The sequence below is a fragment of the Filicampus tigris genome, chromosome 14 (assembly GCF_054856515.1).
Source record: "Filicampus tigris isolate MCC_2025a chromosome 14, RoL_Ftig_1.0, whole genome shotgun sequence".
Taxonomy (NCBI): Eukaryota; Metazoa; Chordata; class Actinopteri; order Syngnathiformes; family Syngnathidae; genus Filicampus; species Filicampus tigris.
The window spans coordinates 15,712,060-15,739,444 of NC_141230.1; the positions used below are offsets into that span (position 1 = coordinate 15,712,060).

Here is a 27,385-nt window from a genome sequence, read left to right on the forward strand (position 1 = left end):
ATTTGTGAAAAAAAAGTATATATTTGTAAGTAAGACATGGTCACTTTAAGGCCAGATGATATTTAAAACACATCTAAAAATATCAAATGATTAAAACTTCTACCCTGAAATGTTTGTTTTAAAGCCGTATTGATCATCTCTGTGTATTTGCTCTGTTTCATTTGCTCTCCTCTGATCTCTTTTCCCCTTTATCATCTGCTTTCTCCTTGACTTTCCTCTGAGATGTAAACTGCAAACGACCTTGTTTTCCTTGCCTTATCATTCTCTTTGTTTGCTCTGTTGTTGCATTTTCAGCAGCATCGCACAGAAACCCAAGACAGGATCACCAGTAAAGAAACAAGGAGATCTGAGCAAGACAGCAAAGGGAATTTGAAAACCCCTTTCCGACCTTAACACCATCAGAGTAAAGAAAACACAAGACAGACGTAAATGTGCCGTTGTCAAACAATAAACATGATGCCCCTCTTTTTTTTTTTTTTTTTTTATTTCCGCCCCGTCCACACTGTTTGTCATTCTTTTGACCTCCAGATAACCATAGCTGTGTAACTCTTGTTTTTAGTGATCTTAAGGGAGGAGGGGAGGCAAGGAGAAGAACTTGTGCAGACACATGAGAGCAAGACAGCGGGAGAGCAATTCATCTCTGGCTGTGCGACTGGGACAATTCCCATGGAGTCTCTCAGAGAGGAGAGGCTGATACAAAGAGCCAGAGTTGGCCCTTTAAATTGAATTTCTGATCTGCCTCTGTTGGATATGATGGATGTGCTGTAGCGTTAATCAGTACCACTCAGGTGGTCTGAGGGAAGCTATTAACCTGAAATACTTCAGGTGTGACGTTATGATTTTATCTCGCTCTTGCATGCAAGATTGTCACTCTAAATATGTGATGAATTATATGTGCCATAATTTTTAATGGATGTGGATGATATTTTTACTTAAACTATATTGATTTATTTAATGATGGGCCTTTGAATTGCACTCTAAATTGTATTTATTGCTAAGTGGAATGGTTGTGCAGATGACAACATCAGCACGTTTACCTTATTTTGAATGCATGTTGTCAAAATTCCATTATAACAGAGACAAGTCCACATTGCCAATCGATTACCTTTTTGTCATATTTGTTTGACATCAGTTAACAATATTAAAGCGTTTCACTATCACAAAGCGAATCATGCAAATGTTATAGTTTTAGCTCTACTGTGATAAGTTACATTCACATCTTCATTGCGCCACTTAACAATGAGCAAAATGTTGCATATTGTCGCTGTCCTGTGAAAAACAATTATGTCCATTCTTTTCAATGTTTTTATTTTCAAATAACTGTTGTTTCCGCATTACAGACATTGCATTAATGGGAAAGTATTCTTTAGTGCAAAATTGGACTGAAGTGTTTTTCATGGGACAGCGACGGTATGGTGCTTTTCATAAGGCGCAATCAATTGCTATCTAATTGATTATATGGACTTTTCTGTACTAAAAGATCTATCAACGTTTGGGATATTGCAAGCATTAGTATTTACTCAGATTGTCTTTATCATTTTTATTAGTTTCATCCATAATGCCTGAAACATCAATGGAAACAATGAAACAAATTTAATCTGATTTTAAATTCCAAATACATGTGTAGCAGTACAGAGTCTTGAAGGCAAACACTGATTGACAAAGTAGTTTGTTTGGCAAATTAACATAATTTGTAGAGCACACACATGCATTATTCAATGATGCCATTCTGGAATCTCTGCTTTGGTACCACTGTACAGCCGGCATATGATAGACAGTGCCCTCCAGCCCTGTTTGGACTGTTGTTGGCCTATAATTAGTCTCTGACAGCCAACCTTGACCCACTGACCCCAGAACCTCTCCATGCAGAGACAGTCAACTCTGACTGGGTCCCACCCCTGAACCCTCCAGATGCTATACTCTGGTCCCAGGCTCTTGTCTGGGTGTGGGGAAGAGGGGGTGCACCATTACCCAGCTAGGACAGCTCTGTGACAAACGAGGTGTGCAGAGTTGAGTGCAGCTGCTCCCACTGCGCAACTGCCACCACGCGCACACGCACACACACACAAACTTCCCATAAATCAGCACGCGAGACTATGTCGGCCAGCCGGTGCTCACCCAGTGTTAAAAGCCAATCAGGAAAATTACATGCAAACTCCAAGGGACCTATTTTCACTTTCTTAAGAAATCATTAGTCACTGTTATGAGCTTTGACGTCTCCATAATACCACATGCGGCTGCTGCAGACCCTTTTGCCTGTCCTGCTTCCTGCCTAAACTGACAATTGTGCAAGTACTACCCTCCTCCATCATGGCTCTTTAGGACAGAATGGTGGAAAAACAGTGTAAGCAACACTACCACAATAGAGTACGGGATAATATCAAGTAAATAGAGCAAAGAAAGCTGACTCTGAGATATAGTAATGCCCCCCGCCCAAAGTTACTACCTTTCACCTTTCCAGAGACAGTACTGAAATGCTTATCATCAACTAAATCAGTCCTTCATCTCCTAGGGCTGTGAAATCACTCATGAGGAAAAAATATTTAGGGTATATCACGAAAGGTTACATTTAGTTTGAGACATGCAGTTTATAAAGAATTATGTTTTTTGGGAGGGATGGTTTGAATAATGGTGCCTCTAAAAAGTTTATGGATGTACCATTATGGAAATGGTCATACAATCAAAAACACATGAAGTTGTTAGATCCTGAGTATATCCTTACCTTGATGTGGTGTTGGCTGTAATTTTCAGACTACCGGGGTTGCGTATGAGTTTGTCCAAGATGCTGACTATCTGTTCAAACTTGGGCCGGTTGTTCCTTTCTTTCTGCCAGCAGTCTAGCATCAGCTGATAAAGTGTAGCAGGGCAGTCCATGGGTGGGGGGAGGCGGTAACCCTCATCTACAGCCTTTATTACCTTGATATAGGAAGGAAAATGAAAGTATTGATTAAAGCTTGACATTACCGCAGTAGATGTTTGCTGGCAATTGAGTCTTGTTGTGCCTCGGCCTTACAAAGAACCCTGCAATAGGCCGTTTGTGTACTCACGTCTTGATTGGACATCTCCCAGTAAGGCCGTTCCCCATACGACATTACTTCCCAGAGCACGATGCCATAACTCCAAGCATCGCTTGATGACGTAAACTTCCTGTAAGCAATTGCCTCTGGAGCTGTCCACCGGATAGGGATCTTACCTCCCTGTGAGACCAGTAGTAAGGGAAAGATAAATCAGACAGACAGAGGTTTGTCGATTGAGTTTTAGCCAAAACCTCTGAAATATCAAAGTACACTCAACTTAAAATGGGAAACTATTACAATGAAGTTCTTGAGGACGTTACAGTTGAATTGTGTCTGGATGGATTGGCTCTACCACGATCATACAAAATGTTGTGCTTGGCCTTGGAGTAGCCTACAGGAACTGCAAATTCAAGAAAGTTGGCCCATCCAAAATGTGATTGAAGGCACTGCGGCTCTGTACAGGCCAGTGAAACTCTTCCGCATGAGACTCATTTAACCGCCCACTTATAGACCTTGCTTTGAGTGCACAGCACAGTTAAGACAAAAGGCCCTTTCCCAAATTCCTCGCAAAAACATGAACTCATAGAGGTGTTCAAATGTCTTGATAAGATGATTAACAAAGATTGGGAAACTAAGGAATCCCGAGCCATCACTGATTGATCTGTTAAGTGATTTGTCAAGCCAATTCACACCATGGTCCATATAGACATACGCTATAGGTAAAACCACTGCGGGCCCCAAGAAGCTGCTGAGTCACATGTGTTCAACTTTAAAAGCCCATTACAGATTGATTGGGTTTCCCACCCGGGCATGTATTCATTACAAACATAAATGAAATATTTTCCAAAAATAACATATCTTTCAAATGTAATCCAAAATTTCCTGCAACATTTCTCATTGTAGCGTCTGCTTCATTTGTCATTTTAGCCAAGAGACAGGACAAATGAGGGACATGGAGCTGAGGGAGGGAGGCCGATGGCAGCCAAAACTAACAAGTCATCGGCCAAGACTATTCTGTTCATGCATGGTGGTGTGCAGTCATACACACTCCTCTACAACAACACACACTCTCACAGCTCCGAGGAAAAACAGTGAGATGTATATGACAGAGAAAAAAAAAAGAAAATTGCGCACACGTGTGTATTATAATATTTGATGTGTGACTGAAGTGCGGACAGAAGTGCAACGCAAACAGACTTGGAACACAGACATCATAACTACGCATATGTGACAATTTGTTTCCCTTGTTCAAATGCATGCTAAATCATACAAAAACAACAAGACAATCTGTACTACTGCATATTTTGCCTAATAAATCAGGTAAGATAAAATTCCCATGTCAAGCATTGTCAGTTACTGTAATATACCTCTGTTTATTTATTGTGTTTTATCATTCCACATTTCATGTAGTATTTCTAGGAAGGCAAATGGCACCCTGCCTGTTTATTTGACAAGCAATCATTGGTCAGCAAATTGCAGCATGCTTAAAGGGGCTGTGTGTATAGTCTAGACCATATTATCCCTGTGATGAAAATGACCACACACATGCTGCAAAATAACACAGCTGTAAGTCTGCAGCATGCCAGGCCGGCTGGTACTGTAAGTGGAATGCCATTCAAATGTTGGCAGAGAATTGTTTCTAGTTCCAATATAAATATTAACACATCTTTGACTTTCTTCAACAAACTTTTTCCCGCTCTATCTCAGAGTATGGCAATGTTAAAAATCATGCGCGACAACAATGTGAATATCTGAGATAGGTACCTTCATTTCACATTGTACATTATTAAACGAGTAAAATACACTCTCAATTCAGTTCCTCCACCCAGAAGGTTTTATGGCATGTCCTACTTAATCGCTGCACCATCAGGTTTGTGTTTGAGCTCACCCTTGTAGTGTAAGCAGCCTCAGGGTCATCCTCCAGGACCCTTGACAAGCCGAAGTCTGACACTTTACACACCAGGTTGCTGTTGACTAAGATGTTTCGTGCAGCAAGGTCTCTGTGAACGTAGCCCATGTCTGACAGATACTTCATGCCTGAGGCGATGCCACGCAGCATGCCAACCAACTGAATTCCAGTGAACTGGGCATCGTGTTTCTGGAAAAAAGAAAATTCAACGTGAGCACAAGTTAATGTCACTCTTTGAAATTGCTCTTGTTGGGGACCACCATTCTCACCTTGTAGGCTATTTGCAAGAAACATAACTTCACAAAAAAACAACAACAACAAAAAAAACACTGTGTTGTAATTAATTTTTTAAAAGCACCTTTGACATTTCATTCCACATTTAAAGTCAGAGGTGACGAAAGTCCCACAGTGCTCCAAATAGAAATAGGAAGTCAGAAAATTCACTGTAAAGTTCTCTTAAATCATATCTTTTGCTATTAATTTGATCAATGCCTTAATACAGTTTTTCCATTTTTACCATTTCTAAACAACACGTTTACTAGGCACACAAAGGTATTAGTACTAATTGCTATGGCACGTATAATAGGTAAAGTATACGAATATAAGGAAACAGGAGACTTCATACTGTCTTGAGAGAATTTTGATTTGTGCGGTCAGAGGTCACTAATGTTGGCCTGGCTCTGTTCTAGTTCACCCCAAGTGTGTTTGAAGGGGCTGAGGCCGTTTGGGGGGTTTCTGCACTCAACTCATCCAACCATACTTTAATTAACCTTTTCTTTGTGCACTGGCCATAGCCAAACTTGAACAAAATCATTAATTCACCAAAAGATTTCCAGGAAGTAGCAGTTGTCAAAAATGTCTTTGTATCCTCTCATAAGATTTAGACGGGACACTGGCGATTCATCCCAATACCCAATGGATTCATTTATTGAGTGTGCCAAGGCATTTATTAGTCCACACAACAATTGCAAAATGGTGTCGCGCAATACATTGACATAATAAATACGCTTTCATTGGTTTGTCATGGCAGGGAGAAGTGTGTAAAGTGTTTTATGAGCAGTTTTATACTTCTTTGCCATTTGCTAGTGATATATCAATACAAATGCTGCATCTAAAGCAGTCTGTGAGTCAAATTTAGCATATGAGTGACTAAACTGAGATTATGTCCGTGGAAATGTGGCGTCTTCACATCACATCATTTTCAAGACCAGAATAAAATGAGTCATTTTTGTTGTTTTACTTTGTTTATGAATCCGACTTGACCGTCTCATTTCGACAGCAGCAGTTAGTGGCCAGACCACCTGGAATTGTCACTTCAAAGCCCGCCAGGATCCGACATATGCTATAATGCATAAGCTATGAGTTGGTGTGTGTGTTTGTGTGTGCACATATGACACGTCTACAGAGATGAAGTGCAGGCCTCGGGCAACATGCCAACAAACAGCTACTCCTCCAGGATGAACTATGATGCAGTGCAGACGTGGTAAAGGGCTAAAACATGAGTCTGCAAGCTTTGATGTCAGTGTTATGACTTGGCTCTCATGCTTTGACTAATTTCAGTGAGGCGGGTCACTCCTTTTTAAGGAGCACAGACATGGTAAAAATAAAATATAAAAAAGTCCCTCCTCGCATGATGAATATGTGTGTGAAATGGGCACATAATCTACAGAGAACCCAATCTGAACCTGAACTGTACAAACTCATTGACAATAATGCTGATTACGCGTTGGACAGTGATTAGTTGCGAGTGTTACATAAGGAAAGACATCCGACCTAATATTTGGTGGATCTATTTACATCACTGTGGGAACCCTTGATTGGAAAAGCCTAAAGAGAGCGGTCAATATTTTTGTCTTGTTTTTAGCACAAGGTCAGGAAATGTATTTCCACTATTTCTGGAACAGGCAAAATAACATCAGAATCACTGTTTGTGCATGCTTACTGAATTAGAAAAGGTAGCTGGCAAATGAACCGTTCTGAAAGCAAAGTCACCGCTGTCTGGAGAGGCTGTGATTGTGATGTGGTTTTTGTCGTTACACTTTGCTATGACACCATGACTGCAATTCTTCTTTGCACACGGACCATTTCACATTGACTACAAAAGGCATCATGCAGTCTGACTCATAATTTGAATTAACAGATGTGGAGTGCGATCATGTAGCCTTGTTTAACTTGTTTCTCTTTCTGTTGCAGGTCCCTCGTGAGGTATAATATTATTTGTAAATGCTACGGTAAATGCAAACAAATAGAGGAAGTAAACAAACATTTATCAAACACAAGTCTTGAGGATAGAGAAGCCAATGAAAGTCAAGTATGTGGTTAACACACAACTTGCTGTGCTAACTTACATTTTGGCAGTCGTCGGTAGATTTATAACACCACAAAATGTTCGATCATTTCATGCTTAACTTGTCAAATGGTACATTATTTCCCTTTTTCTGAAGATTTATCGCATTAACTCATTCACTGCCATTGACAAATTTACTTGTTTTTTTACGGTACAGCTATTCAAACCCTGGAATTTACTTTTATCATTTTTAAAATGTTTGTAAAGAGTAAAAGACAGTCTGCAAATGTCTGGCAGTGAATGAGTTAACCTTTGATCGGCAATATTTCTGACATGAGGGCATATTTGCCATTTTTTTGTCCCCGTAATTTCATGAGAGTACTCACTCTTAAAAAGCTGTCCAGCGAACCGTTCTCCATGTACTCGGTGACAATCATGACAGGCTTACCTGCAAAGAGAATGACATTCATGACTACTATTCATTATTTGTTATCCGTGCAGCGATAATGCTAACCACATCAATTAAAGAAGTTTTCACTTCTCAGAACTCAGTTGAGTGGCTCCAGAAGGTCAGCAATCAAGAGTGACGTTTTTGCTTCAAACTACAGCCAGCATGAGGTTTATTACGCAGGAGCGGGGAAAAAAAAAACACTTTATGCATCTTCTAAACCAGCCATTGTTAAATCAACAGGCCTGGCATCAAGACTTGTTGTGTCCCAGATGGCTTTGTTGTCACTGCTTCACTCTTGACTTGCCATCAGCCATATGCTCCATCTCCATTTTATCCTGATGAATTTGCCCCTCCTCTCCTTTCCACATCATATGTGAACTGTCCTCACATCTGGATCAGATGTGGCAGTGATGGAACTGCATGTTAAATGTAACAAATCTATCACCCTGAATGAAAGAAATAGCATTGCCATCCCAGTCGTGATTGATCACTTTAATTAAATCAAAGCAGGCTGCAAGCGAATAGATGATATCAATTACTGTTTGAGCAGCATGCCATCTAGCATTTCAAACTACACCATATAAACCACATAAGTAGGATGGTTTCAATTTACGATCACTTGTGTGACAAATCAGTGTGCAGTGTACTGATTGTCATTGGACATGCCAACAGAATAGTTAGGTTATGACATGAAACTAGAATGCACAAGATTTGTTTTGAGCTATGTGGGAGTATACTGTCCCTAACCTGTATGTTTTTATTTAGTACTTAAGGAAGGGGCTTTATGGTTTAAAATAAAATGACTTCATTATTTTCAGATGATAAGTAAATCCAGGAACAGGAATCAAAAAAAGATGCAAATCCACCTGTTTTTGGACGGTCTCCACCATGAATACCACTTCTAGTAATTTCTTCTGACATTTGGTTGTCAGACCTCAGTATTGTCATATTTAAAATACACACAAAGAAGATGATGTTTTATGGACAAAAAAAACTGCTTGAAGTAATACTTCATAATGAAGCTCTTGCCCAAAGTTAACACCCCTTTTATGAAAAATGTTTACTTTTTGATTCACTCCATGTTGAAAGTCTAGTCTAGTGTAAGATAGTTTGTCTCAATAAACTCACAAAGCTTACTTTTACAATCGTAGCTTTTACATCTGTGCTTAAACTCCTACAACATACTGATGGATGTCTGCATTTATTAGAAGAACATTTTATTGTAAGTGAGTGGAACACACACACACACAGGTTCCTCCCTCATGTCTTCAATCCTCATCACTTCCATCCTTTTCTCCCTTGGCATTGGCAACATAGATAAAGGCCCTGCAGCCCCTTTGTTGTGCCGCTCTGCTCATGTGGATGACTGAGTATGTGTGTGTGTGTGTGTGGGTGTGTGTGAGAGCATCATACATGCATGTGTGTCTCAGAAAATATGCAGCCTGTGGATCACCCGAAAGCAGCAAGGTAAATGTGGTGTGAAACTCTCAGGATTAAGAATTAACAGGAGCATCTTAATAAATCACCCGTGTGTGTGTGTGTGTGTGTGTGTGTGCATGCGTGCGTGTGCGCGTGTGTAACTTGTATGAGTGCAGACCAAATGAACCTAAAATCGAGCACTGCTCCCGGGCTACTCCAACTCATGCGCATATGTTCAGCGTATCTCTCCAAATGTTCACTCACTTTCTCACGCACAAATACACAGCATGCATATATGCACATGTGCGCACACACAGGCAGAAGAAAGGAGTGATGTATTAAGATTCTACATATATTTTATTGGCTTATGGACATGTTTCTCCAGCAAACATTTGGTGTTTTATAGTGAGATGTGTGGTATGTAGGACACGTTAATCGACAATTTAATCTATTTACCGGTAAATCAAATGTGAAGAAAAATCAAGCATTGCGTAAGGACAATTAAAAACAGAAATAAATGATGAACAATTAATGTTTTTTTTATTTTTTTTTATCAGGTTTAGGGCTGGCATTGATTTCTTGGGGTGGGTGTAGTACTTTCTGCAAAGTCAAACCATCCAGCTGAACTGAATTAAAAAGGGGCATGGAGCAATTTAGACAGTGAGATCACACAAGAGAATAAGAGAATTAGACTGAGGGAGATTAAACAAGGGAAAGCAAAAATTGAGGACAATTAAGTGAGCAGAGGCTCTCGGTGTTTTAGTCACTATATAGCAGTGCTTCTTAACAAGGCTGGTGCCTCAGGGAAAGATAGAGGCCAGGCATGTTTCTCAGCGACAAAGTTCAGACTCATTATTTTGTTTTTTTGCACTCATTCCTTTTTAAAGACTCCTTCTGTGCGCTGATGATAGTCCTATAAAGAGACCCAGAGGGGAGCAAGCAAGAGATATGGATTTATGCCCACTAAGGACACAGCTTTGATCAGAGTTACATTGATCTGCAGAGAATTACACCACGGCAACTCGATAAAACCGCTGCGATTTTCCCTAAAGTGTCGGCCACTTTAGGGCCATTTGTCAAAGACATTTTCAGATCGGAATTGGTAAAAAGACTCCAGAGAGAATGGATGTGTCATGGAATGTGGATACAAATCATATGTCAAACGTTTCCTGGTGTATTCTTCGACAGTGTCAAATGAAACAAAGAGTTAAACATTTGACTTTGAAAAGGAAATCCAGAAGAGGTCATCGAGTGAGGTCAACAGAGACTTAAAGTGCCTTTGTGTCATGAAGAATTCATCTTACTTACTGCGTGTCACGACACCCTCCAGCCTGATGATGTTGGGGTGGTCAAACTGTCCCATGATTGACGCTTCAGCAAGGAAGTCTCGCCTCTGTTTGTCCGTGTATCCTCCTTTTAGCGTCTTGATGGCCACACAGATCTCCTTCTTGCTGGGTAGCTTCAGACGACCACTGCACACCTCACCAAACTCGCCTAAATGTCAAACATGACAGATTTACAAAAAGACACTTCGTCTTTTGAGGAAGAGCTTAATTTTTCCTTAGGTCTAATTACACTTTGCAAAGACGACATATTAGAGGCTTGCTCAAAAAAGTTACACATCTCAAAGATGGAAACTGTGACTTACTGTTTGTGTAGCAATCTAACAGTAAACTTACATGCTAAGTGCATTTCTTGATTAATACAAATAAAAATGGCTAATGGGGAAAATTCCCCTCCTGTTGACACAGCCTTATTGTCTGTTAGTACAACTGGATGCAAGGTGACTCAATGCGCTCTGATTAGAATTCCTTGCTGGTGAGGGGATGTGTGCGTGTTTACTTCATCCCGTGCCAGTGTGTGTGTTTTGCACAATGTACAGTAAGTGGTGCAGGGAGACTGCATGCTTCAAATGCAACCATCAATGCCGCAGCTGGCTACAGGGATTTGGCCCGGCTTTAGACAAGTGGATCAAGAATGCGGACTCGACAACGTATATGCATATGGAGCGCTAGGTGATGTCAGAGCTAAGACATTTGTAGATCTCGCGCTTCCTCTGGCCTACACTATAATTTCCCTGTGCAACTGTGGAACACAGAGCATGGGTCAAAATCTGGACGTGAAGCTACGGGGTCTGGAAGAATTTAGGCCAGAATAATTACAACCTGTCTAAATACCAACATCATGCCTGTTCTTTCCTACTCTGCTCCGTCCGGCAGTGAGCAGACCAGACAGGGTAAAGGAGCTCTTTTTGTGGTCACCCCCACAGAGTGGAGATCTCATTTTAATAAGGCTTGATTAGGGACACTCATTCACTTCCTGTTTAAAGTGGAGCCGGGTATCTCACTTTGATGGGAAAGTCCCATTTAAAAAACACACACACCAAAAAAAAAAAACTGTTCTGTCTTTTAACACGCAATCACCATTTTGCAAGAAGATCAGAGTCTGGTTAGGCTATCTGAGATAGATGATAACTTGAAGGGCCACGCTGAATGAGACTTTATGTATTACATAGTATGCAATAAGGTTACCCGTTAAATGGCATATAAATTGGTTCCTAAATAGTTGTAAATGACCAACAGCAGTTTAACATAAAATTAAATATCATTAATGCGGTACCGGCATTTATGGCAACAAGGCAAAGTGGATGTGTTATTATTTGGAGTGCACTATTAATCCGTAATGTAATGTAAATGGTTCATCAAGACTTAACAAATTGTTAATAAGATAACAATGTTTAAAGAAGTGTGCAGGCTTAATTAGGAGTTTATCAGTTATATTTGCGTGTCTTCATTACTCACATACAGATTTTCCATCTCCAGTTGAGAGTAGACTGAGACGTTTGCATCTTCGCGTCTAAATCTACATCCCCATTTGTCTTTTATATACTTTTTATAAGATGTATACACCCCATTTTTTTCACGTCGTCATAAACCTCAAACAAACTGAAACGCATTTAAAATCTTTGTCGTATAGTTGATAAATATTCAATATGTGGAGTAAGACAGGATTCTTGAAGGGGAATTAAGAAAAGGAAACAGGTTAAATGAATTAACAACAACAAACTTGCTTTCATTTATCATTTGTGTTCCCCCATCACAGAGCTTTGAAGAGGCCGGGGCATTAAAATGAATTATCATTCCCCGCAGTAGACTATATGGCATATACTTAACATAACTCGCCACTGCACTTAAACCCGGGAGCCTTGCATGTGCTCCTTTTTTTGTAGCTCCTTTGCGCGACTGATTTGAATGAAGCTTGAGGGAAGAGAAAGTGAAAGTGAGGAAGGATAGGATTCTGGGTAGACATGTTTTTTTTTTTTTTTTAAATATACTTGCATGGCAATGTATGTTTTTTTTAAATTGACAGTATCCGTATAGTTGATTCTTACCTGCTCCCACCACTTTATCAATGGCGATGCAGGAGGCATCCAGCTCCTTTGCAAACTCATGCACAGCCTGGCTTGGGTCCTCGTATGTGTGGGGGTCTACGTAGGTCTTTATACCTGGCAGACGCACTGGAGCAGGAAAGAGCAGCTCACATGATCATTCAAGAATTGTCACTTCTTAAATAAATGCTCAGGATGTTTAAACATTAAATCCTTGGGGTGCGGTGATTTCATCAAAACAAAGAAAAACGAACCAAAAAAAAAAGAGCAATCGCTTCCAACTTTTAAAATGATCTAATCTCACTGAGTTTCTAACATGTCAGGATACATGAGGATACTCTGCAGAAGCCAGTTAATATCACTCTAACACATGTTACAACAGCCGTACAGATGTTCCTAAATGATGATAAGAATGGCATCTATCCAAGTAAAAAAGAAAAACTAAGTTGATCATCTTAGGGAAAATTCCAGCCCAATCATGACCAGATGCAAATAATACTTTGCTGCTGTTCATTTGTGTTACATTGTGTCATCTTGGCTTCAGTGAGGTGAAAGAGGAAAGGGATGACAGAAAATTGCATGGTTTTCACATTGCAAAATCTTTTTATTAGATTCCGCGTTACCTCAGTGTTCAGGTATTCCAAGTCAGACAAAACTTTCACCGGAATCAAACTTCATATTCACTTGAGTTTAGAAGGACTCCTGCAATTTTAAGACTGATAAAAATGTAAAGAAAGAAAAAAGCAACCGTTTTTCAACTGGACTCCCCTATTGGATAGTTTATGGTCACATCTTGACCCATCTAAATTATTCATGAGTCGAGAGCCTTCTTTTGGAATTCTGTGGTTTATACCTATGAAGGTTAACGGCTAAAGTATATGAAGGAAAAGGTAGAAAGTAAAATAAAAATATTTTGCAATAATTAAGCAATCCTGATTCTGAATGCCCGTCATATGCAGTATACATGTCCTTCCTTTCTGTTAGGACGTCTGTTTTTTTCCTCTACTTTAGCTTTCTTTGTTTGCATTGCAAAAGTAATCCCTGGTTAGACAAGTATAAATGGAAATGACTTCTGCTAGACGACGTGCAATATGAAGTTATTTATTATTCCTTTCTCAAATGTTGTATGTATAAATGTTTTCCCACATACCATCCACTGAAATAACTTGAAGTAAGTCCCATTACACACCCAACCACTGTGCTACGGCACATTAGACCTTCATAAGAGATCATCCGCTGTGCCGAAAGAAATTATCCAATTTCAATTAATTGGTCTGAAAATGAGTATTTGTACACTACAAATAATGTATATTTAAGATGATGGACCATACAATAAAATGCCCTTCCACAACCACCACACATCATCTTATTTCAGTATATGTATCTTGTAAAGTTTTTGTGACATTTTTGTTTGGTCGTGTGCCATGACATTTTTCGAATATAAAATACGTGCCTTGGCTCAGTAATGGTAGGGAAACACTGCAGTACAGAATACAACAATGTCAAGCTTTGCTAACATTTCCCATCAGACCGTTGTTTGTTTAGAAGTGTGAAAATACTGTGAGAAAGAACCATCAACAGGAATGAAACATTCAAGTAATTTATAACGCAACCAGCTAATTGGAGTTCAGTGAACTGTGAAGTGGAGACAGGAAAGATTGAAGAAGAAAAACAGTCCAGTACTTACGGTGGCCGTTGCCAAAGTGCAGTCTTTTCTCATCAGGATGTTTGGATTTGCTGTGGCAACAAAACCTGCCAATCCAAATAGAGAAGGTCAGAAGCTGTGCCACGTCTAATAAGGCTTCACCCATTGGCCCAGTTTAGTGTACGTGTGTGTGCGTGAGCGCATGAGTGTGTATGAGTGCAAAATCATACACACACATTACTAACTGCGGGAGAATCTGTAATTTTTTTTTACCAGAGTGCCAATATCAGTGCCACACTATTAACGTCTTCCAATAAGCACACAAGCAGGCAGCTAAGTTACCAAGCAGTTATTATTGTTCATACAGTTCTTGTTCGGAAAACATCAGGGCTGGGTATCTTTGCCAACCTAGCGATATGGAAAATATATCAAAAATATCACTCAATTAATCATTAATTATTACTTATATTTCTTGTGATGCCCATGTTTAATCTAATCTATGCGATCAAGTTGTTAGGTGAGAGCAAGAGAATTGTGCCAAGTCATTGGTGGACGGACCTCCCAATCAAGACGTAGAGCAGCACAGTGAGCAGGATGATGGCCACTGCTGAGGAAATGGCGATTAGAACAACCTGGCTACTCTCACTGGAGATGGAGAAGGCTGCTGAAAAACAAAGAACAACACTGTCGTGAGCCGCCTGCTGTTGCCACCGATATATACATCACATTCAAAAAGTTATTTACAAAGAATGGACACAATGTCTGTTGGAACACTTGGTTTAAAAACTGTATTCTGGAAACCACAGTTGATATGTTGTGCGTGATAGCAACCACTTACAGTCCGGACTCGTCTCAAATTGGAAACTGGGGCTGCTGGCTCCGTATCCAGCTGCTGTGCGGGCTCGGATCTGCAGTAGGTAGGCAGTGTTGGGCTTAAGACCATTCAGAGTCACATTACAACCCCGGGCCCGAAGGATTGTGTAGCTGGTCTCCTGCTCCTCCTAGCAGACGAGGCAGAAATACAGACAGAGAAATTAAATACATAGCCTTGGGTCTAAATATTAATGAATACAACATGTGCAGAGTGTCATCTGAGAGTGTCGGCCGTCATAAGCACACACACCCAAACAATGCAGACAGTTTGACAGCTTTCCCTTTATCTGATGAATTATGGCCTCCCGATTTTACGACAATTTTCCTGCTGATCTATGCTGATAAAGCAAAGCAAGAAAAGCGAGTCTTCACCTTGCAACCAGATGTGGAATCATGTATGCGAGATGGAAATCACACTTTAGAGTCTATGACGTGACATTTTCAGATGATAGAATTGATTGACTAGTAAATTTGCATGTTTATTAAGTTGAGGGGAGATGCTTCGTTAGTTTATGTCGTGACTTTCAGCTTGTCCCATTAAGGGGGCGCCACTCCAATTTTTTAATTGAAAGATTTATTCAAAACTATTTTATGGAAGTAAATTTATAAAACTTTACCTTTTTTTTTTTTTTTTAACCAGTGTTAACAGTATTGCTCGACAACCCTACACAGTAGTTTCGGACTCTTGTCTTCGTCGTACCCAAGCGGCAGGAGAGGACCAACATATCTGGACTTCAGTCCTTATACTTAGGCATTTTAGATTGTAGATTTATTGTGAAAGCGTGGATTTTGAAGGATGTCTTGTTGATATATCTTGTCCTGTTTTATGTTACCTCTCAAGGGACTACGAATGTAAATTAGCTATTGCTAACTTTGGTACATTTACGCAGGTCCCTTTCAAATGAATAATAAAAGAAAAAAGCAAGAAAGGACAGTGGTTCTCAAACTTTTTTCAGTAAGAACCACCTAATAAAATGTTAGTTCTTCAAGAACCAATTTTAAAATACAGTAGTGGATAACAGTTTATCAAACATGGGAAAGATTATTATCTACTACTACTTGAATTATGATTCAGTTAATTAAAGTAACATTAAAGTGAAGTGAAAACTGTACATACAGAAATGTTTAAAAACAGTTATTAAAGATTAGAGGCAAATGCAAAATGTTAAATACAACTGAATTGTAGCTAGGCAGTGATGTTTTTTGCACATGGATGCATTACCCCTTTGCACACAGATGGTTAAATTGTAATTAGGACAGCAATGATAAACATCCTGGCCTTATAGTTTCTTTCATTTCATACTTTTATAAATCATTTGAGATTTGCAGTTGGAATGCATACACCCTACCCTCGCTCAACTTTAGTAAAATGCCATTAAGAGGAATGACTACTGACCCATTACACTAATCCCATATCACATTTCTCCATTCTTGCCTCCTGCCCCTGTCTCATCTTGAAACTGACTTACAAGCAGTGTTAGACCAATTCACTCCAACAAAATAAATAGTTGAAGACAAACAAGGGGGATAAAACAAGGTTCAACAACCTAAATAGGATTAATTTAACAACCCACAAAATGAGCCTTGTGTGTCTCAACAAAGGCAAGCGCATTAAAGTCCAAACCATGCCAAGACAGTTGAATCCTCATTCTACAGACTGTTTTATTTACAGGCCATTATTGTAAAAGGCAACACACACACAGGGCAATATGAAAAGGACTTCACGCCCAGTAATGGCGGGATTAGAGTTTTATAGAGCACAAAGCTTTTTAAACTGGTATGTGTGTGAGGAGGTAACTGATACAGCAGGCCTGCATCAGGATAACTCTTCATCTCAACTATAAATCCACTCACGGCTTGTCACCATTCAATGGCCAGGACAGCATGGGATCCCTTTTAAAATCACACACAGGTGTGGTAAGACGACCTCTGTGTGCGTGTGTGTGTGTGTGTGTGTGTGTATGTGTCTGTGTTTGAGGAAGCAAAGCATAGCAATGGCACACTGTGATTATGGGCTGTCCATGTGTGTCTCGCCAGACCACTATAGATCACCACTATTGCCGTAATGCCGCTTTGGCAATCTAAACAAAGCTGAAGAAAATTATTGCTTGTATAAACATACACACAAAAATGCTAAACAGGATTCTTTCCATGTAAGACCAAATAAACACACCAAACTTCTGCATGCGAAGGCCTCTGTGCTCTAGAGATTGCATTGATAACATGTGCAAGAACTGTAGTGGTTTGCCACAACCGCAACTGATTTTTTACTGAATGTGGAGAATTTCGCACCCATTAGAGGCCCTCTCTGGTTGAAACAATAAATCATACAAAATCTATCATATTATGTATTTTATATTTAAATTTATTTGGATAAAACCACAAGGGGAAAGTAATACAAATACAAAGTCATCATATTCCACTTTCATACAGCTGCAGCTAAGTGACACCATTTGAGCTCAACTTGTGGTTCAGCAGTTTGCATCATTTTTTTTTTAATCCTTCGGTGCATCTAATGTTGTTTCGACAGACCAGTAGCTAACAATTCTGAAAATCTAATGTGCAACAACCTTTTTGCCAGATATGAATCCTTGTCACACATGATAAATGGTCCGTTTCAAGGGTCATGCACGCCATACAAGTCACATCCTTGGGATTATTCCATTCATAAATCTACAGAAAGCTTTATCTCTGATAAAGTGCATCTGCTTAAACGATACCGATTAAACGATTTCAAGAGTGATCCACCAAATTATTGTAGTAGAAACTATCATTAAATGTGCTGAAGTGTAATGAGTCTTCATTCCACACTGCCTTTGAACATCATGGACAATTGTGTCCTCCAGGCGAGGAGGAAAAGGACATCCAGATTTTGACCAGCTTGAAGCTGAAAATCTTTGATGATACAGTGAGTGTCTTGGTGCTCGTGGCATCTTGTGCAACTTCCACATCTGCGAAATTACTATTAATGCTGAAAAGCACTTCCAGGTTTCCCAGCAACACATGCTGCCACCCAGAAAAGGCCTTTTTATGGCCATCCCTGCTCAACACACTCAATCTGCTGCCGTTTAGTTTCCTGCGGAAATTGTGTGGCACATTATCATGTGTGAAACTACAGGAAAACAATGTTGAAATTTGCGTGTACTGTGATTTTCAGACTACGAGGCACACAAGATTAAAAGGCACAGTCTCAATGAAAAGGTCTATTTTGGGGAATTTCTATACATAGGGAGCACCGAGTTATAAGGTGCACCGGGTTACAGAAACAAACCAGCAAAGCTGGTCATTCCGCTTATGATGCACACCCTTTTTTGTAGGCGATAAACGAAAGACGGGGACCTTAAAAAAATAAACGGATTAAGCTTAGTTGGAAGCCCATTTTTTCCGTCTACATCATCTTCTATTGTCTATTTTCGCAGTGGGGCTTCAATGGCCGCGGCGAGTCTTTTGTTTCAAATATCGCGCATGTCTGTCTGCATGTCTGTCTCACCGTCCTTTTTTTAAACGTGTGTCTTTGTGCTCCAATGTGGCCTTCAGCCTTGGCATGCCATTTCACCTCAAACAGCCGTCCAGAATACACTATTTTTAAGGGGATCTCCCACTGGTGTCCTTGTTCACCCATCTGCATGGAAGAACCCTTTGTCTGAAGTTTAAAATCAGTGGCCGCTGTGGAGAATCCTCTGGAAAGTGTGTTAGAGTTTGTGTGCATGTCCTTACGTGTCCCTGGATGTGACTAACACGGATTTATGCAAAGGCCCTGTGCTTTACGCCATTTTAAAACCCACCTTTTCATTTCTTCATCGTTTTGTAATGAATTAGCATCTTGTGGTTTAGTGGTGTGTGTGCAAGCGTGTGTGAATGAAAAAGCACAGTATCAGCCATTAACTTTTCCCCTTGCTGTTTTCCAGCCGTCTATTAGCATCTTAGGTAAGGGTGGCTGAGCAGGGAACAGAGTTTAGAGAGGAGACTGCTTCTGTCTGCCTACTAATCAAGAGATTAGGGGCCAGAGTTGGCATTGAAGCAAACTGTGATCTGGGGACACGCATGCACTTTTTTCTCACTCTCTCTCTCTTTCTCTTGCTGTCACATGCACAAATGCGCACACTCTCTTTCTCACATACACACAGTGAATCTGCTCGAGTGACTAAACTTGCATCAACGGCTAATTTCACCATCAAATGTCAGCTATGGAGTCGCAGCGGTGCTGAAAGCCAGTGTAATTCGTTCGGTGCTAATTTCCCTCACAGAGGAATGAACGACCCCGTTTAGTGTCTGCCATAAAATAAAAAAACTCCATTAAGGAGAGGGGAGGACAAGATGAGAGAGAGGCAGAACATGAAATGTGGAAAAAAAGGTGAGAATAAGAGAAAAGGCAGAGAGAAACATGATAAAGATGACTAGACGAGGAATGAGAAGTTGATTCGAAGGGTTCAGTTCACAAAAGCAGGTGGGGAAGTTGAGTAAGTTTGGGGCTGATTTTAATTGGATATCCTTGATAACATCATGCAATTTGCCGAAACACAAGAATCGTTTAAATTTGCATTCACGGTTTACATTAAGATGTCACTGTACTTCATTATATTCCCGTATCACATTTAACCTTCATCCTGCTGTCTAGGATACCCAAGAAACTTAATTTGTTTTAAACTTGAGTTGCACAGGTGTTTAAGTGCCTTCTACTTTATTAGGAGTAATGCCATTTGTACAGGATCAGAATCCTGAGAGGGTTCTGTCAAACACAATATATTTTGCCTTTGAACTTTTTAATAGATTAAACTATTTAGTGGGTGAAAAAATGTGACTAAGTATTGTGTTGTAGCTTCGAATGTCCAGCAAGACCAAACACACATACATTTATAATGAACTACTGGTTTTAGATTCAGTCAGTTTTCCCTTTTTTTTTAAGAATTTTCATACATATTTTATTTCATTAACAAAAAAAATGTGTTTTTTTTAATTTGCGTTTTAGTTATTTTGTTGGTTTTCCTTGACTATAATAGCTTTGCATCACACCAGATGCATCAAAAAGCAGAGCTTTGAAGTTTTGAAATTTAGAACAAATTAGAAGTCAGTCATCATGCTGGAAAAAAAATATGGTTGACATTTAATGTTACACTGCTGGTGTGCATTTTTGTTTACACTCATAAGTGAAAATAAGTGATGTGATCTAGTAAGTACCAACCTTTTCATAGTATTTGATCTCGTAGTCGAGAATAATGCCGTTCGGTCTCTCTGGCTCCAGCCAAGACAAGGAAACGCTATTCCGTGATGTCTTCTCCTTTTTGATCACTATTACTGGAGAGGGAGCTGGGTAGGAAAAAATAAGAGAGAAAAATAGAGCATGTGAGACAGTGAGGTCTTCTATATGGAGGTTCAGTGGAAGTTCAGTTGTCGATGTTGCATCCTGGCAATTGTCTATGGTTCCTGTTAGACTAATCCAGTTTTCTGCCCAGTGGGGCCACATTAAAGAATATAGCCCTAGAGTGGTGGTTGTATATGGATGATTTACACAAAGTTGCAAATGCAAACAACACGCACACAGTTCTCATGCAAAGGCAGAGACATAGTTACTAGAGGAGAGTATTTAGATATCGTAATTCAGTTTAACTCGCCTATATAACTAACATATCCCCCTACCTAAACAAATACATGATGTCTCCTCCAATGCCCAAAGCATAGTTCCTGTGTGCCTGAGCGCACTAAAGGACCATGGGTTAAAGAAGAAAACTTCTATGTTTTTTCAGTCTATACAAATACAGCATCTCATATTTGAAACGTCTAATGCAAAAGACCATATTGGAAAAAAAAATATTATTTGCACTAAAATGAACAAATATACTTGCTGTTGAAGGTCGTTCCGGCAAAGAAATACACATGGCTGGTTGCACAGCATGGAAAAATGTATTGGGGGCACCTGGACATTACATCAAGGAAACATAATTATGTAAATGTTTGTGGAGTACTGTATTTTTGGACTATAAGCTGCTACTTTTTTTTCCCATGTTTTGAACTGTGCAGATTTAATGTGATGCAGTTTATCTATGAATTTTTACTGACAAGCTTCAAGCCATCATTTAGATTTACCTAAAATCTAAAATTAGCGAACATGTCACAGTGGACCAATGAAACTGTCCCGAGTCCGCCCCCATACTGAATATTCATCAGCCATTTGCAGTTGTAGTGCGCAGCTGAGAAACGCAGCTGTGTAGGAGCAAATATAGAGGACATAGTAGAGCGAAAATAAGCATTTTGAATTGAGTTTAATGAGCACAGGGAACGAGTGCCATAAATACAGCCATATCTCCCGTGTGACCCCCATTTCCCTGTTGCTTGTTTGACTACCGACTCCTACCACCGATGTTGATGAAAGCATACCTGTCAAGTTGTACAATTTTGGCCTAATTTGTGCAGGTGGAAACACCTTTTCAAACATGAACGCCCCTCAGATTACTGATTTCCTTTCACATGACAGAAAATAATTTGTACGATTATAGAGTATACAGATATGTAAGGGCAAATGACAACCTTCGGAAGATTCAGTACACAAGATTCAGTACAGTTCTTGTCACACTTATCTTGAATTGGTGTTGTTCTTTTTTATTTGACAAAGAGGTGTGTGATACTTTTTTTTCATACAAAAAGGGTATCCATCTAGCTTTAATTTGAGGCAACCGTAGCGATAGCTGCAGATTATTGATGCCATTGTGGCATTAATTTGAAAGACAATGCATCAGCTAACTTTCTGGCTCATTGGCCCCTAAATTTGGGGGAGTTTGGTCCTTTTTCTCCTGTTTTCCTCGACAATCATTCACCTCAGGATGTTCACATGGTCCCGCTCTGGTAATTTTCTGTGCGCCATATGTCCTTTTTGGTCTTTCTACACTCACATTCTCAATTCCCTTTTTTTTTTAACTGCTCTCTAATTGCCAGGCAGCTCCGGGGTTTACTCTCCATCTGAGGCATTGACTTTTAATTTCATTAGACCACAGGAAAAAACATGTTTGTCTTTGAAATGTTCGAGCTTTGGTTGATTGGTATGGCAAAGCCACAGAGTGTGCCTTTGCGGGCATGGGTGTGTTTTTGTCTTCCCATGCATATACCCAAGTGCATTTCTGCTGGAAGTTTTTTTTTTTTTTTTTTCTATAATGAATCCAGATGGGAAGAATCTGTTTCCATACCGCCCACTCATGCTCCCCCCCTTGGTTCTGATATTGGGGTGAGGCTGTGCTTTTTATTGGCACTGTGGTTTATGTTGGTAATGAGTTTGAGTGTCTGAGTAGCTTCAGGGCAGCTTCAAGTTCCTTGTATCGTCGTTTTGGATCTTTCTTTATCCCCCTCACTCTTTCGGCTTGTCTAGTGCAACATGTTTAATTTGTTGTCTCTTATTTTTGTCTATAGTGTAACTTTATGACTTAGGTTCTACACAAGGTCAATAATGGATTAAAAACTGGCCTGTGGAGCCATTAATAAGTGATTTAAGTGGCACTTATAGGAATACTTGTCATACGTAAGGACCATTGGCCAGGGAGCACACTATTACTCAAATATACTTAATGCGCTGAAGTCATTACTAAAAGTAAATTAAAGCCTCGTAAAAATACTGAAATAATAATTAAAAAGTGTATGTCACTATAATTACCCTGTAATTCTTGAACCATTATATTAAAACAGTGTTCTATGTGAGTTGCTCAAAATGCAGACTTCACTCGACCTCAGAACTCTACTAAAGCTATTGAATCCAAAACTTGTCCATCTTATTTTTATGATTGAAAAATCACAATGTGACAGGCCATACTGTTCCAATCAAACACTACATGTACTGGTCTATCTGTGGGATCTGATCGGTGACTGCCCTACTAGGCCTCAATTCCGGTGGACTGTCCAATGAAAAGTGAAAACACATTATAGTATCCGCACCTTTATTCGGCTCCTCATCAGACTGAAATGGGTTCTTACCCAGCAGCGCCATGTGTCACCACTCCCAATGGAAATCGTTTTGTAGTTTTTGCATAATCCTTCTACGAAGCCAAAAAATCCAAATTACCTCTTATCCTCACACTTTAGCCCTAAGTGGATGGAATCTCATTTACATCGGTATCAAAGACTAAATCTATCCCTTATTGAAAGTGGTGAGTTATATATATTATGTCTGACTTTATTGTATGTTCAGGTTAAATGGGTGAAAATGGCTAGCAGTGACTATTTTTATTGTTAGTACAGCACTGTATGTGCCAGCATTTTTTTCCCATCTATCAGACTCGGGAGCAGTTCAGACGGTTACTATTGGACTAAACTGCTTTAAATGTAGATCACAGATTTAGTCAACATCCGGATGACCATGAGTTGGAGGGCAAAGAGATGAGAGGAGGAAATCTATCTGACAACACTGCCCGGACACACTGCTACTACCCAGGGAAACACTTAATCCATCTTTTAACTGCTTTGGCATCTCTATGTGTGAGTAGATCAGGTGGGGCTGGCGCACCGACATACTTAATCCTTGTAAACTCCCAGGGCCAACGGAGAGTGTACAGCTGCAGGCGGAGATATTCTACTGAGACATGCACGTACAGTATGTCGGGTGGAGTGCATAGTGTCTTTCAGCTTCAAAGCATTTGTCTCTGCCTCCATCTTTGTGTGATGATCAACAATGTAGCAAGCTCCATCTCTTCTGACAATCACTCAACGATAGTTGTTAGCATTCCGCGCACATGTAGCCCTTAGCATTCATAAGCACACTTCAATATATATTCAGAAAAAATCCCCCTGACTAGCCACACAGATTGTAAAAGTTAACATAACAATAATAAAGCCCTACTCAACCACACAGTCAAAAATGTGTTTTTGCAAATTTCAGTGGCCCAGTACTCTGTCACACATACATGAACAAACATAAACAAAAGCAGAACATCGACCGTATGTGCCACTAATCCATGTAGTGTCATTTAAATTATGTCTGGTCCTTATCATCTATAAGATAACCCATCTGGGACCACGCAACGTAATTATAGCAAACATTCATAATAAATGCTTTGTAGCTTTATGAGTTCATACTGCCTGACTGATGCCACACAACTGAATAGACCGTAATCATCCCATGTGTTTGCCTCATGTGGGTTGCTAAAGGTTGACTCCTCCAACAATGTGCTGTACAGAACAGTGAAATAAATGTTGATTATTCATAAACTTTCCTAAAACATGCATGTTATGTTAAGACTCTAAATTGTTTATTTGTGGCACAAACATTCCCATGGATACACTCTGAAATCCTTGATTGAGCATTGAAGCTGTTTTATCAACCAAAGGAAAACCAACTCAACAGTATATGATTCTTTTTGTATTTCCTGTAGGTAAAATGGCCAATTGTCCCAAATAAAGTCTAAAACAATTAAAGACAATTAATCAAAACAAGGACCTCTTGTTCTTCTGAGAGCTGCTGTAGATCTTTGGTGCAATGTCTTTTTAAAAAGGATGGTAGCTTTGGGAGCCCATTGTTATTTTAAGGTTGCCTGTGAAACGGATGACATTTTCATTTCTGAGATGTCAGGCTCCATTCATTGAACATGATCATCCTGTAGCCTGGGCTTGACTTCTAAATATCAAGCATTTATGATTAGTGTAAGTATATTTGAACATGAACATTAAATTAATGGCTAAAGCATTAAATAAAAAAAGGGGACAGGAATATTATCTTGCGTGGGAGTAGTGATGATGATATGTTTCGGTATTTCTCTGTGTGCCTCTGCCACAAGTTATTACTTCAAATGTCATCCAGGTCATGCTGTATCCAGAAGGGTTGAGTCGAGACAGCGTTCAGACCTCACGCTATTTAGATAGCGTGCAGTTTGTTAAGACTCCTTTGTGTCTCGTGACTACTCGCCGTCTCCCTCCTCTGTCCTGCTGCTTGTGACCCAGATATCTATCCTAGTGTGTCATCACAAAGTACAAGTAGGAGACAATTGCTGGAGGACGATATAAAGTGGCACCTGTGATATTTATAAGAGGCATGCCATACAGCTGTAAATATACCATACAGTATTTGTTTGGACGGAACATCCTGGAGCACCTTGGGTTGCTTGGTCTCAGAATTGAACCAATAACAAAAAAAAACAATACCAACAATAAATTTAAAAAAAAAAAAAAAAGCTACGGACACCATTCCATATCTGCAATAACAACAACAAAAAAAGCAAATAATATCGAGCAAAAGAAATTAAGCTGGGCCGGTAATGTCTAAACAATATCATAGCCACAGCAGTTGCAGCCACAAATGCAAATATTAAAATAACGTGTGAGCCACATGTGGGCCACCAAACACAGCAAGTCTAGTATTGCTATTCATTCTTTGAGAAAATGATTTTACCAAAATAACTTCAATGCATTGTTTCCGAGTTGGAGTGATGTCTAGATTCCCTCTTCCTTCGCAAAGGTGCCAAGAGAAAAGCTTCCAAGCATGAGACAACAAATTGTTCGTCTTCCGTTCTTTCACATGTCCACTTTGATACTTATGGCCTTCACGCAACTTCACAACAATAATCCAGTGAATTTCTCAGTGTGTCCTATATTTCAGATAGCGCCTTGGTAAATTGTTCCACCCGTGCATTGTTTGTCTTGTATCCTCCATCCACTCAATTGCTGTGTCTCTCCTCTATAGTGAATGAGTCTTAATGGTTGAAACTATTGGTCAGCTATTGTTTCTATTGGGGACTTCCTGTGTGCATCAATGGGTGGGTTGCACCCATTTCCTCCCAAATCATTTAAAACTCATATCCTCATATGACCCACTGCTTTTCCGTGACATCCAGAAAGACCACACACACAGTGCTCCACCTGCAACATTGATTGTACACATGGGTGTTTTAGTTGAGTTTAGGGATACACAATCACATCCCTGACCGATGGTCTTGGCTGGATGTAATTGAAATACAGACAATTGATTGTCTTAAGCACTGAGAAGATTGTTTATATCCCCAATGAATTAGTTGAGACAATTGTTTTTGGCTAAATGCATCTCCTCTTGACCCAACCTTTCATTCCAGACAAGCCTTCAGGAATACTTGGCAGACTGTGAATACTTAGACGAATGTTGGCTTCAAAGTTGTTTTAATTTTTGGTTTAGTTTCTCTTTTGTGAAATTATTATATTTGTCTTTTCTTTCATTTATTTTCTTTTGGATTATGATTGTGGTGTTCTTAGTGTTCGCAGTGGATCGCTTTCTTCTGACCAGTAGTTTTCCTTCACTGCTCTTATTTTGGTTGTCTTTGATCATAGCATTAATTGGACTTTATTTGTTAGCATGGGTGATTTTTTGTTGTTGTTCGACATTCTCTACTATACAGGTTAATATACTATATAAGAGAAATGATTTGTTAACAGTCAAGAGCATAGAATACTGTCAGTAAATAAACACCCTAACCTGAAGTAGTTATAATTTGCATATGTTGCTACTTTTGGGGTTTTGAAAAACAAAAAGTCTTGTTTTAAGAGGTGCAGAAGCAGAAACATTGGCATGCTTGTGAAATGCACCCCAGCACTCGTTGCTGCTGCGGAAACAGAATATTTGACTGGTATTATCTACCATCTGTTGTAAGATCTCACCGGCTTGATTGGTGGTGATGGTGACAGCGGCATACTGCCTCATCTTGGGCGCCAGCGACGAGATTCCATTCTGTGCCTCGATCTCGAAGGTGTAGTTGGTGTGAGCTAGCAGGTCTCCGACTGTCACGGTGGTGTTTTGGAGGCCTGTGGCTCTCGGAAGAAAGCGTACGTTGCTCCGGCAGGGCTCACATCGTGGGCTGCCACCATTGCTTCCATTTGCCGCTCCAGCCCGACAGCGTTTGCAGAGGACAGTAAAGGTGAGGTCCCTGCGGCCACCTGTGTCCTCTGGCCAGCTCCAGTCTAGGATAACGGAGGTCTCGTTGATGGAGGAGATAACGTTACGAGGAGCTGAGGGTGGGCCTGTTGGTCAGAGAAGAGGAAATGGGGTGGAGGTGAGAAGACCAGGAGGTCATTGGATACACAGGATGAGAAAAGGAAGCAAAAGTAGAAGGAAAGTGAAGTCATGAGATGATGGGAAAAAAATGGGACTAGCACAAAGCAAATGTCATTTAATGGCAAATGGCAAATCCACTCACCGCCATTTTATGAGTGCGATGTAAGCCAATACATCAGCTCAGCAGTTTTGAATTCTACTTTTACAAGGCCTGGAATTTTACAGTTTGTGTTGGCAACAACAGGAAAGGTCATAATCTGTAATCTTTATTCCTGGTGTAAAAGTAGAACGTGGTTTGTGTAGCAGTGTTTTCTATAAAATGGTTATTCTGACTGATATTTTGCAAATGTCAATTATTATATTTCAACTTTCCACTCTAATTATTCCATTCAAGTTAATGATCA

The 27,385-nt window shown here is 39.8% G+C and overlaps 1 protein-coding gene across 4 annotated transcripts in view; it reads right to left on the reverse strand.

The window, feature by feature from the left end:
- epha3 (eph receptor A3) overlaps window positions 1–27,385 on the reverse strand; it is an 83,770-nt gene that overhangs the window by 8,761 nt on the left and 47,624 nt on the right. For 3 of the 4 annotated variants that reach the window (XM_086050989.1, XM_086050993.1, XM_086050992.1), the window contains exons 5-15: window positions 26,588–26,947; window positions 20,172–20,296; window positions 14,955–15,117; window positions 14,675–14,780; window positions 14,159–14,223; window positions 12,475–12,600; window positions 10,392–10,577; window positions 7,600–7,661; window positions 4,906–5,115; window positions 3,048–3,197; window positions 2,723–2,916 (exon numbers count right to left, since the gene is read on the reverse strand). In XM_086050989.1, the coding sequence (XP_085907115.1) occupies window positions 2,723–2,916; window positions 3,048–3,197; window positions 4,906–5,115; window positions 7,600–7,661; window positions 10,392–10,577; window positions 12,475–12,600; window positions 14,159–14,223; window positions 14,675–14,780; window positions 14,955–15,117; window positions 20,172–20,296; window positions 26,588–26,947 (1,747 nt within the window). The remainder of the gene's footprint in view (window positions 1–2,722; window positions 2,917–3,047; window positions 3,198–4,905; window positions 5,116–7,599; window positions 7,662–10,391; window positions 10,578–12,474; window positions 12,601–14,158; window positions 14,224–14,674; window positions 14,781–14,954; window positions 15,118–20,171; window positions 20,297–26,587; window positions 26,948–27,385) is intronic. The other variant, XM_086050990.1, reaches the window with a different exon arrangement.